At 31.2% G+C, this 13,603-nt stretch overlaps 1 protein-coding gene across 11 annotated transcripts in view; it reads left to right on the top strand.

The window, feature by feature from the left end:
• Positions 1-13,603, top strand: part of NBEA (neurobeachin) — a 562,035-nt gene that overhangs the window by 187,959 nt on the left and 360,473 nt on the right. For 6 of the 11 annotated variants that reach the window (XM_045567191.1, XM_045567189.1, XM_045567188.1 and 3 more), the window contains one exon: positions 4,562-5,015. In XM_045567191.1, the coding sequence (XP_045423147.1) occupies positions 4,562-5,015 (454 nt within the window). The remainder of the gene's footprint in view (positions 1-4,561; positions 5,016-13,603) is intronic. The other 5 variants (XM_045567190.1, XM_045567200.1, XM_045567192.1 and 2 more) reach the window with 2 other exon arrangements.

Raw genomic sequence — 13,603 nt, 5'->3', positions numbered from 1 at the left:
ACAGAGTTAAAATGTGCAGTACCATTAAGTCAACCAACGTACATATACTGGGAGTCCCATAGAAAAAGAGGGGAAAAGAAAGGAGCAGAAAGAATATTTGAAGAAGTACTTTCCTGAAAAATGCCCCAAATCTAATAAAAATCATTACTATGCATATCCAAAGAGCTCAGTGCACTCTAAATATGATAAACTGAAAGTGACCCACACCTTGACACAACATAGTCAAAACATCAATTGGAAGATTTTCATGGCTTTTAGTTGTATCTTCTCAATTATCATTTCATGTATTATGGGCGTATCCTTTAGTAGTAATATTGAATTCCTTTTTTTAATTTCAAAAAATTTAGGGGGTACAAGTGTTTTTTTGTTACATGGAATTGTTTCATGCTGAAGTCAGGGCTTTCAGTGTATTGGTCACCAAAAGAGTGTACATTGTACCTGATAGGTAGATATTTATCCCTCAATCACCCTCTCAACCTCCCCCCTTCTTAGTTAGTTTCCAATGTCCATTATACCTCTTTATGACAATATATATCCATCATTTGAATTCCTGAAGTTGAATTCTTTTCATACATTTGTTATATATGGCAAACAAAAAAAGAACCATATGTAAATAATTGCAAATAATTACAAAAAAGTATTGCAGCCTTTTTGTATAAAATGAACTTTAATAATGATTTACAATCTTTTTATGTATTTTTTTACTCTTTGGAGTTAAAGTTAATTTTTATATAAATTAATTTTGCATTTATGGATTTAATATAAACAAAATATACAAGTAGTTACAGCTTTGTATATTTTAAATTACAGTGACTTAGTTTGCTTAATATTATTTGAAGAGCAAATATTTAATATTATTTTTAATGCTCTACTAACAAGGAGCTGTATGTTTCTTTCATGTTATTCCTTATTTAGAGGGTTTGGAAAATAGCAATCTTAGTAATTTAATATGTAAAACATATTGAAACACTTTATAAATCACTGTAAAACAGGGTTTTTGGAGGAAGGAATGTGATAAATGAGGTCACCGTTAGACATCATGTCATTTGCTGAACTTAACCTCATATTTTTCCCAAAATGTATTAGATGAACTCATTAGATTCAATGAAAAACAGTAAGAAAAAGAAGCATCTGGCATCCAACTGCCTGTTTCTGACAAGGTTAAGATCACTTAGGCTAGTAATGTTTCTGCTTTGTGTACTGACATGGCCTATTGCTACAGAGACTGATGATAACTATCGAAAACTTACAAGCCTACTGTCATTAATATAACCTGGACAGATGAAATCATTTATACTTTCTCTGTGGTTCGTGCCTAACTTCCTATTAAAGTCACTGGGTTAAATCCTCAAAGTACTTTAGTGTCACAAGGAAGTATTCTGGAAACATAAGTTATCTAAGCTGAAGTTTATGGTTTCAACTGAAAACATAGATATTAATTGCATAATGAGAAATTTAGGTGGGTTTTTTGGCTACTGAACTGTTTTTTTATTGCTATTATAAAATTTTCTAATTTTCCATTGGTATTTGTTAATATTTTTATTTCTATGTAACATGATCACAGGATATGCTTTATAAAACATTTATTTGAATAGAATTCTTATTGAAATCTCATAACTGCTTCCTTTTGAAGTCTTTTTTATTAGTCTCAGTAAAAATAAAATTCAGATTTTTAATACTGAATAAATATTTTGATGAACTATTTGAAAATATTCTAATATTAAATTTTTATAAACTTTAGTGTTTTATAATTGAGAGGTCAACATTTGTGTCGAATTTAGAGATTTTAAGAGGCAATTAGTTGAGCACAAATGCAAAACATTGTATAGTTGGTGAGAAAAATCTGTAGATGTCATAGCTTGAGAACACCAAATCAAAGATTTTATTTTCTTAGATATTTTGTTTGCTAGAGAATGCTTATGTTTCAGTCTAATATAACTTGAAAAGGTTAAACTTTTTGTGTAGCTCTTAATGTAAAACATACAATAAATAGAGATAGACAATGTATTAGTGTAAAGTCAAAACTCTAGACTGAATCTATAAATCAGCAAAATTCAGGCTAAATGCCAGACATGAATTTATGCCTTTTGATAATTAAACTCTATAAGAAAAGCGAGCCCGTGCTAGTAACTATCCCGTTGTATTTTGTTGTTGTTAGAGTTCTTATTTTGTTTCTGCATTTACAATTTTTGTCGTATTGTCATAGAAATGTCACTATTGGTATTTAATTCTCTTCTGACATTTTGCTGCAATTGTTTTCTCTTCAAAAATATCTAGTCCATAGATTTAAACGTGTTAAATTGAATTCATTGATATCTCCAATAGTGGAAATAACTGCCTCAGCCATCTTATCTTCTCATTCTGTATTTTTAGGTTATTTTATCAACTTTCCTCAGTTTGAATAATCCAAATATGTATGGCTATTGTTCTTTTGACCTACAGATATAAATATATCCCAGAGATTTTGCAGACTAAACTGAGTAAAGATTTACTTGAACAAATCTCTTCATTTTCTTCCTTTCTCAGTTAGTGATATATTACCATTCTTTTTTCCCCTCCCTTAAGCTAGATAATTTCAAAAATGTCTTGATTCTTTTCCCTCCATCTTATTCCTAATGTTTAATTTAAGTCTTAGTCTTCTCTTAAAAGGTTTTATGAAAAATGCCAATTGTCTTTATCTCTCACCTAGTTTCTTCTCTAGTGCTTCGTCTAGTGTTATTGACACTCTCAAAACTTTCATGTAATTATTTTAATTTTTAATCTTGGGAACAATATAGTATAAATCTACTCTATTTTTCACATTGGTCTTCCAGCGTTTGAATGTTATTATATTCCACAGATTATTTTTTTAAGTCTATCATCTTTGACCAAACTGACAAACAGGCAAAACTAAAACCTATTTATTAAATATGAAAACTACAATATAACATCCATTTGTTTTTATTCAATTTAAGTGAATATTGGATATTGAGAAGAATAATTGAAGATGTTATTTATTCCTAAATTAATATATAGATTTAATATAATTTGAATCAAAAGAAAAAGGGCAATGAAAAGAAAGAAAGGGATTTTCATTCTTTTGAAACTTGGCAGAATTATTCTGAAGTTAATCTGGAAAAATTAATAAATTCATATCCTTGGTAAATTTGAATGTAATGCCATTAATTTAAATACAAGAGAGAACAAAACTCTTTAATTGACAAGGCCCAAGAATGGAGCCTGTTACTAAAGAAATCCCTTCACATTATTTTTAATTCTTTAGAATGAATTTACAGAACTTTCAGCAAATTATGATCCCACTCAACAATATTGTCATTGAAGTAACATTTCTCTGTGTTGTTGCTAAAGATTTCACAAAACATTTTGTGAGATGCTTTGCTGACATCAAGGTAGCCTATACCCTGCTGGGCAATCTCCTGATTTCTTGTCCTAATAACGTTTTTTAAAAAGGAAACAAACAAATAACAAAAAATCTAAGAGAAGTTTTATAGAACTTACAGACATTGAAATTTTGAAAAAAATCATAGAAATAATTTAGTCTTGCTCTTCTTGCTTTAATGGATAGACTTCAATACAAATTCAAATAACAGAAATAGCTAACATTTACTAAGAATCTACTTACGTGAGAATTGCAAATAATTTAGATATAGTAGCTTAATAGTATCTTATTTTCTTCTTCAAAATGACTAAGTTAAGGACCGTTATTATTACCATTAAACTTAGATTAGATACATTTTTCAACGTCATGATTTAGGATTTGGTAACATTATATGGATAACTTCTTTATATTAACCTTTGCATGATGGAATTTAACATTTTTAGAATTTTTTCATATATTTTAATTGTTAATATTATGTATTTCATCTTTATTTAGACATATACATATATGTTTCTATATTAATGTTCACAAATTGAAATTTATATTTACTCATAAAGAATGAGCATGAGAATTCCTAAATAATTGTTCTTAAAGGCACATATAGGCTAAGTTCTTAAGGAGTATTATTCTATTATTAAAATATTTATCTTTTTGAATTAATCATTTAATGTGTTTTGCATTTTGCAAATTCTTCACAATTTTATGTATTATATTTGTAATTTTAAAATAATATCTTCAACTACTCTACATATTTCAAGTATTCCATTCTTATTTATTAAGTGCCACAGAAGATATAAAAATAACTTTATATTTTTAAGGAAAATAATAGAGAAATATAAGAATTTGTCTTGCATGATTATTTGGTGGCTAACAAAGAAGAACTTCATATAATAATTATTTATAAGCTGCTTCAAGAAATTGTTAGGGAAGCTATTTCCTGATACTTTTAAAAGCATTGGTTTTGAAATGCCAGATGATTTTGGGTTATTTTGATGCTCACTGAGCAAAATGACAATTATATTCGATTATATATTTTAACTGAGTTGTTATTATGCACACCCATTTAGCAAGGTTTTTTGTTTATTATACATTTTATTTTCATTATGCTAATAATATATGAGAACATTTTATTAATAATACAGGTTTTTACTTGTGAAGTGTTTTTTTTTTAAAAAAAAACAGTTTCTTTTATTACAGAAACACCTGCTGCTTTTCCAGATGCTACAAAGGAAAAAGAAACACCAACTCCTGGGGAAGATATTCACCTAGAAAGTTCAATTCCTCATACAGATTCAGGAATTGGAGAGGAGCAAGTGGCTAGCATCCTGAATGGGGCAGAATTAGAGACTAGTGCAGGCCCTGATGCCATGAGTGAACTCTTATCCACTTTGTCATCTGAAGTGAAGAAATCGCAGGAGAGCTTAACTGAAAATCCTGGTGAAATGTTGAAGCCTGCACCATCCATATCTAGCATTAGCCAAACTAAAGGCATCAATGTCAAAGAAATATTGAAAAGTCTTGTGGCTGCTCCTGTTGAGATTGCAGAATGTGGCCCTGAACCTATCCCATACCCAGATCCAGCATTGAAGAGAGAAGCGCAAGCTATTCTTCCTATGCAGTTTCATTCCTTTGACAGGTAGGTACTGAATTTATTCACAGGGCTTTACATATAGAAGGAAAATTAGACTCTGTTAATTTTAAAATATTAGGAGAGTCTTGAAAACTTTATATTAATTTATGTAGATTCTTATTACAAAGATGATCAAAATGACAGGTCAATTTGATCTCAAAATAAAGACATTTTAAGAATATGTTTCAAAAAAGGAGTTTCAATGTGATATAGTGGATGGCACACTGAATTGGGAATAGGGAAACCTGGATTCTGGTTATAATCCATCTTCAAGGGACAGTACATTGGGGAAGTTATTTTTCTCTTTGGACTTAGTTGTTTCATGTATAAAAAGGGGAATAGGCCACATCTTTTAAAGTCTATTATTGCTCTGAAATTCTATTATAATATTATAAAATGCTATAATAATTGTTTGAGATTAGATAGTGTGCTTTAAGTAATAAAATTCAAATTTGAGTTTTAAGTGTAACTATACGGGAAAAGTAAAAGATTATTTGTGATAATCTTCCTCATGGTATTTCCAGTATCTATGTAAAAGCCATATTTTGAGGCATGTATTTGAAAGTGAATGTTATTGAAAAGCATTTTGGCATTTTAGGTCTCTAAGCTACTGATAACATGGCCCATGTATCTACATTCAAATGTTAAATCATAAAAGGAATTTTTTTAGGAACAGCTAATTCTTTTTTCTGTTCCAGGTTACATTCAATAAAAATAATAGTTCACAGAAGCAGAAGAAAATATTTTAGAACCAATCTATGCATCTAATATATCTTACTTTTGAAAAACATGTGCAGTATTAGAAAAATATTTAGATAGTCACTAATTATTAAAAATAGCACTTTGGTAGGATTGATGCATATTCAAAATTATGTTTATATTTTCACATATAAATTAAAAATGTTTGCTTTATCATCTGAATTAAATCATTGTTATTGATGTTTAAAATACTTTTTCATACCAAAAAAATTTATATGTAACTATGAGGTGATTGACAAGAAAGTGTTTTTTTGGAAAGACAATATCAAAATAGGAAATCAAAGGTTTCTTAAACTGAAATTTCAAAATAAATAGTCAAAGTATACTATCTATTCCATCATACTTTCTCTACAATAGCCAAACTACTTTGTTCTAACTAGAGACAGTAATTGTTTAGTGTTCAGGGGTAGAAGTGGAGAGTAAAGACATTTCAGTTAGCATGAATTATCCTTTTCATACACAAATAATGACTTAAACTTTGCCTATAAATATTTTAACCAGTGTTTTACAGATCTTGAAAATTTGTGGAAAATATAAATGGCATTAGTTATCATGAGGGATTTAAAGGTGAATAAAATCAGTTTTGTCTTCTATGATTTTACAGAGTTGTAAGGAGATAAGATGTTCACAAATAATTGTCATATGAGATAAAGTATGTTATATTAAAAGTTTTTAAAAAGTAAAAAAAAGTGTGATTATAAAATTTAGGAAACTGTTTTTTTTTTAGTAATTTGTATTAATTTGTATTCAGATGTTCACTGATACTGTAAATGTTTCTTGATGTTCCCTGTGATGTTTTACATTTATGTCCTCGATTTCACATGTTTGGTTTATGTTCCCAGGATATATGTTTGTGCATGTTTATAAGTTTGTATAAACATGCATATAAGCATACATTCTTATGTATATCTATAAATCTATAAGGATAAAAACAGTACAATAATTTAGGGTCATTAAAGTTTTTTTTCTATTTAATTTTGAATTATATCTTTAAATTATGTTAATATATAAACCAATATGTACAGAAAATTACTGTGATTTACATGACAATACAATGAAGTAAAGTTTAAGTAAAATATTTTTGTTATAATTTAGATAATTGTTAGAATGACTTTTTTCATTAAAACTTAACAAAGCAATTACCTGAGTGCCAGTATTCTTAGCTACTCAAAATTTATTACACTTTTGAGAATATTGCTTTTTAAAAAAAGAGAACTTTCTATTTGTTCCTAGTAGCATTTGTGTAAAATGCAATGGGAGTGGAATCATTATTCTAAATTGCATAAGTAGAAATGAAATGGAAGAGCACAAAGCATATTTCAATTCTTTTTAGGAAAAGAGTCTCCAGTGTAGTTAATATATGCAGGAGCTCGAGTACTATCAAATGTAAATGATGAGGTGATATTGATGAAAGGAGGGGATTGAGGTCTCAGGGGGCACTGATGACGGATTGAACAGAAGCGGCCTTGCACTGCACGTAACTCAAGTCTGTCGTCTTCACTACTCAAAGCCATAATGGGAGGTGGCAGTCTGAAATGAGTTGCCACGGCAAAGAGTATTATTTTTGAAATGCTTTCACACAAATCACTAGGCCCTGCATACAACTTAGTTTCATGGTTTAATGTCATCAGGAGGCACAAATTGGTGTGTCTAATTGTTTGCCACCTGCCAGCAAAATGAGCTGCCAGCCAGCCAGACGGGTTTGATTGTCTGTCAGCCATTCAATAGATTGAGAGTGACAACATCAAAAATTTAACTTCAAACTCTGGAGCTTTGAGCAGCTTTTCAGAGACATCATCCTCCAAGTGCTTCTGGACCACTGCATTTTTCAATTATATTTTCAGTGTACTGCTACCATTTGCCTTATCTGTCTTAAGGTAGCTATAATTACATTATGAGGTATATAAACATATTTGTGAAGCACTGAAGTCTGAAATCCAAGTTATGACATGTCTTTTAACATCAGATTGAATTCCTTGAAAATAGGATCCAAGATGACAGGCTTTAGAATGAAAGTCCTGAATGCTACTGGTTTCAAACACAGAATTATCATGGGTCTTACTCTACCAGTAATGTATTTTTCATTTTTATCTTCAGTTGAAAAATAGATATAAATGCAGCCGCTCAATTCTTTATAACTAAATCATATTCCTAATAATATTGCATAATCTCAATGGCAATTACCTGTGGTTTTACTTTTGTTAACCAATTGTTTATTGGTTCTGTTGCAAACATGCTAACAACATATTCTTTATACTTATCCCAGATTGTAAATTTGGGAATAACTTCCTAAAGCAATTAATATAATTTGGATTCTTTCATGTTCTACATAGAGTGTTTCTCTCCACTTAGGATGGAACATCAATAAATTTCAGTGTTTGGAAATTTATAATATCATTTTCATTAAGTAAATTCAACATCAAATTTTGGAAACATTTAGACTTAATTAAAATAAACTTTTTTTCTTTTAGTATTAAATCTTTCATCAGATTGTATGTGAAATATATAAATGTTTTTATCTACAGGTATAGAAAGTGCTGATCCTTTTTATTTCCTCTAGTTATCTGTGCAGATTTAAGTATATATCTCTGAGTACACTTAGTGATCCTAACAAATATATATTTGCAGAGTATGAAACTGATACAGATTCATTCCATAGTGAGGAAATATTATATGTATACAGGAAATACAATTATGAAACTATAACAGTTTTCCCAAAGTTTATTACTTTGAGGCAAAGAGAAATATTTATAATGGTTTTATTTCTAATAAAAAAGCTTAATAATATCAGAATTCATAAATCAAGTTGCAAAGTTCTCAAACAATACTATATCTTTTGATAGATTTCTATATAGATCCATCATTTATAAAATGTTCCATCAGAGCTATTTTTGATATATTAGTAACTGTGTAGCTTTTAGTTTGGGGGATAATGCTTTTCTCTAAAACCTCCAGTTAAGCTTTACCCCGTCTTTTAAACTAAGATTTTAATCCTGTATATCTAAATTCTTTTCATTTTGGGGGAATTTGGTATATATCTGTGATTTAGTTCAGTTTTTATTGCCTAGTATTTCAAGGTCCCCCTTAATTTTAAAGGCCAAGAATAAAAATAAAAAAGCAGAGAGTGGTGTATTGCTTCTCTGTACATTTTAACTGCTATGTTTGTTTGTTTGTTTGTTTGTTTTTAAGACTAGTCAAGTGCAGTAGTGAGGAGAGGGGAAAGTAGTAGAACAAGAAGTTCAATCTGTAACTGACTGTGAACAATCAAGTGAGATAACTCACTACCTTTGGACCAGCCTTAACTGCTATGTTTTTAAAAATTATTTTAAGTCTGGATATCACAAAAGGCTTACAATTTGTTGTTTCTTTGGCTAACAAACATCAGTCTTACCTAATTTATATATCATCCTTTTTGATTTTAGAAACCTGCTTGTGTTCAAATTATTAGGTTTGATATATTGAGGCAAACTAGTATGTATTTTCCTCTCAAATTTTTAATATCCTTGCTTCCAAGTGGTTCATTCTCTAGAAAAGAAACTCTCTGAAATAAAATCTATTTTGTAAATAATAGAAAACTAAAAAACCTTTTTAGGTAGGCTTCATATTATTAAACCTTAAATATTAGTCTATGGTTGGTATTTGCTCTCTAGTTTCATTAGTTTTTCAACATTGGTTTTAGTGCTAAGGATGAAAATTCAGGGTAAATAATAAAGAAATGTTTTTAGTAGAGTTAATGGGATCCTCTTACATTGATTTCTTTAAACTTAGAAGTAAGTAAGAATACGAAAAATTATAATTACTTCTAAGGTTGTCAGTTTCTGTTCTTACTGCTTTCTATCTTTTAGAAAAAGTAATTTGATTATATCATTTAAAAGATGAACAAGTAAATGTAAGCCAAATTGGTTACAAATCTGCCAACCTTTACAATTCAGTTTCTATATCTAGTCACTGTAATTTCTGCTTTTATTATGTTCCAAGTGTCCTGGGTACATATTTTAAGGCCAATTGTCAGAGATGCAATTTTGACTGAGCAGGTTGTAATCCTAATTTCTCCAATGTTGTTGCCTTTGTTTCTCCTGGCATTTACAGAGACAGTTCAATGAGCTGAATAATGCATCTCTCTTTAATCAGTAATTCAATGAAATACTGAGTTATTTCTTACACATTTTTTTCTGTTGGTATTCTCAAATATTTTACAAAATAGAGAAGCGGATGAAAATATCAGAGCAATAACCTTGTGATTTCTGATGAGCTGAAGTCAATTGTAATGTTACCCTAAAGTCAGTAACAGATTATTTTTCTCCTAAATTTCAATTTTTCTTTCAAAATAAATGTTTAACATTCATAAGCCTAGTTAGAGAAAGAGTGATAATCTGGAAATTATCAGAGTACTGGATATTAATATTTGGTCTCTCTGTAATTATTAATAGTTCTGTGACCTTGATCCATTCTTTTTGGCTCTCTGGGACCCAGTTTCCCAACCCATAGAATAATGGGATTAAGCTGCTTTATTTCTAAAAAGTCCCATAAAGTTCCAAAATCCCATGATAAATGAATTGGCCTTATAATTAGTCCCCAAGGGCAACAGATGGCTATTTTTGAGCTTAGTTAAAAAAGACCTGAATCCCAGGAAAAGATATGACATCTCCATTCCCAAAGCTGTCTTAGGCCTGCTGCATCTCTCAGGTGGATTACTTCTGTTATCTCCCAACTGGCCTCACTATTTCCAGGTGTCCTCCCTTTACCTCAAATTTGCCTTCCACATGTATGCCAGAGACATTTTTCTTAAAAGCAAAACTGTTGAAGATTCTGAAATAAGTCTTATTATTTAATTAATAAAAGAAAAACTTTTTAGTTTGGAATAGAAAATCTTTACCTTTCACCAGCCATAAGTCTCCATCTGTAATTCCTTCAGCCTACCATGTTTTTTCATATTTCCTTGCTTTGCTAATGTTCAACTATTAGACTTTTGTATATACTTTTATGGGCTAATTTCTATCGATCCTTTTAGATTCATCTCATTCTTCCTTGATAATGCATAACCTGTGGTTTTAAAACGGCTTGACATGACTTCATCAGGGCAGTTACTGAAGTGTGTTGCATACTTGGTTTATTTTTCTGTCATATCCCCTTCAAGTATCTCCAAGGCATGGGGCACATTTTATTTGCCTTTGTATCCTCTAAACTTTCCTCTATAGTTTATCCCCTAAGCTGTTCAAGGGGACAGAAAGAAGAAAGGGATTCTTGCAGAGTGCCCTGAATAGTTACAAAACTTTCTTGCCTTAACAAGTCATTATTTACAAGCCCTTTCTTATTTTCAGTGTCTCACTTTATACTTTGGACAAACCATGATGAAGTAGTATTCTTGTATTTTCAAAATTCACAGAACTAATTAATGGATAGCCCCAACACTATGTCCTTAGATCACTTCTATTTGTTTTCACTCACTTCTTTGGTGATATCATCTGTTTTCTTGGCACTGAATTTCATCTGTATGCTGATGATTCCCCATATTTATATCTCAGTCGAAACCTCTCCCCTAAACCTGAGACTCATCTGTCCAATTGCTTTTTCAACAATGATCAATAACAGGTATAAAAATAGGTTTAAAAAAGCTCCAATCACAGTCTTCCCTATCTTAGTTAAGGTCAACTTGTCCTGTTACTTTCCAGCAAACATTTTTGCATCATCTTTCACTTTTCTCTCATACCCATATCCAGTCCTTATGCAAATACAGCCAAAATTTGAATCACTTCTCACTGGTTTCACTTTGCTATTATGATTCAAACTACCATCATTTCTTGCTTGTATTCTCCTAACCAGTCTTGCCACTTCTGCTTTTATGCCCCCTAAGACTGTCCTCTACACAGCAGCCAGAGTGATCCTGTTATAACCTAAGTTCATATCCTTCCCCTGTTCATAAGCTGCACTGGTTTCTGATCCCACTCTGAGTGAAAGCCAAAATCGCCGCGGTGGACGACAGGCCCTGTGTTCTGAGCCCCTCTTAACCTCTTTCATCTCATCTCTTACAGGTCTCCGTGTGCCCAGTCTTCTCTAGGCACACTAGCCTTCATGCTGTTACCTCTGCAGCTTGTTCCTTCACCCCCTTCAGTCTTTTCTATTTTTTCTGGAAATAAAGTCTCACTCTATTGCCCTGGCTAGAGTGCAGTGGCATCATCATAGCTCACTGAAACCTCAAATTCTTGGGCTCAAGCCATCCTCCTGCCTCTGCCTCAGGAGTAGCTGGGACTGCAGGCACATGCCACCACACTTGGCTAATTTTTTTCTGTTTTTAGTAGAGACAGGGTTTCGTATTTGCTCAGGCTGGTCTCAAACTCCTGAGCTCAAGCAATCCTCCCACCTCAGCGTCACAGAGTGCTAGGATTACAGGCATGAGCCACCACGCCTGCCCAGTGTTTTCTCAAATACCACCTTTTTGGGGCATTCTTCTCTGAGCCACCCTTTCAACAATGTTCCTTATTCCTATCTATGCTTTATTTTTCTCATAGCATTTACAAGCTGATATACTGCATTTATTCATTTATGTTATTGTACTTTCTCTTCCTCCTTATTGGAATGTAAGTTCCATGAGGGCAAAGATTTTGTTCTATGCATTGCTCTATCTCTAGAACTTGAAGTAGTCCCACACACATTGCATGGCTCAATAAATATTTTTTAAATGAATAAATGAGTGAATGAATGAATTTTAGATCATACCCCAAATCTCTGGCTTTGAGGTAGAATAAATTCATTGATGGAAGAATTCACACTTCCATGTATTATGTATTAAAAACATATAATCAATCACTCAGTGAAAAATTTTAAGTGAATTAGATCGAATTATTTCCTAGCTTTGCACTTTTTTGATGATAACCTTTATAACCTTGGAATATGTGTAGATTATGTGTAATGTAAAGGAATTATCTACTTCCTTATAATTCATAGGCTTAACGGTGGTAGATAGAAATTTGAAATTGTGTGGAAAGGATGGAAAAATATTTTTGAGATTTTAAAAAATTAACATTGGTAAAGGTGTGTAGAGTAGAGGATTCTAGGTATCTCTGTCAGTATGAATAGCAGATCTACAAGAAGAAGAGTGTAACACATGAATAGTGTAGATCAGTGGCTCTTAACTTTTTTGTGGCTATATATGTTTTTGAAATTCAGATAAAAATTAAATGCCTACCCTAAAGGAAAAAATGTATGTACTCCTCAAATTTGTACATATTTTAGTGTATTTATATACCCTACATGGATACCCATAGTAGATACTCAGACTCCTAGGTAAGACTCAGGGTGTAGATGGAATAGTTAATCAGTGGGAAATACTGAGTAATAATAAACATTTTGTAACAGTTGAAAATTTTTACTTTTCTATATAAGTAGTTGCAAATACTAAATAACATCCTGACAGGTAATTAATTTCCTATCAGCCCATATTAATAACTGTGAACTTTCAAATTATTTGTGAAATAGATTGCTTAGGACAGAATGGTTTGAGATGTAAGCGAATGAGAAATGTTGATGAAGAAATGACAATAAGGACAGGAATGTACAGTCCTCTGATTCTAGATAAATAATTTGGCTATATAAATAAGAAATAATTCTTAGAAAAACATCTGAGAAATCAGTCAAATCCACCTTCCTACTTCTCTTGACAAAACCTTTGTCAAATGATCATCCTAGCTATTTGAACACATCAGTGATTGGAAACTGGAGCTCATAAAAATTACCAGGGATTTCTTCCTCTTGTGGGTCCTAATGTGGTGTTTTGAGATACATGGAAGTTTTATTTTGTTTTCTTATTACGTATCTTGAGACTTTTAAAAACTGCC

This window comes from Lemur catta, chromosome 13, assembly GCF_020740605.2.
Source record: "Lemur catta isolate mLemCat1 chromosome 13, mLemCat1.pri, whole genome shotgun sequence".
NCBI lineage: Eukaryota > Metazoa > Chordata > Mammalia > Primates > Lemuridae > Lemur > Lemur catta.
This window is presented reverse-complemented; position numbering and strand designations above follow the sequence as displayed.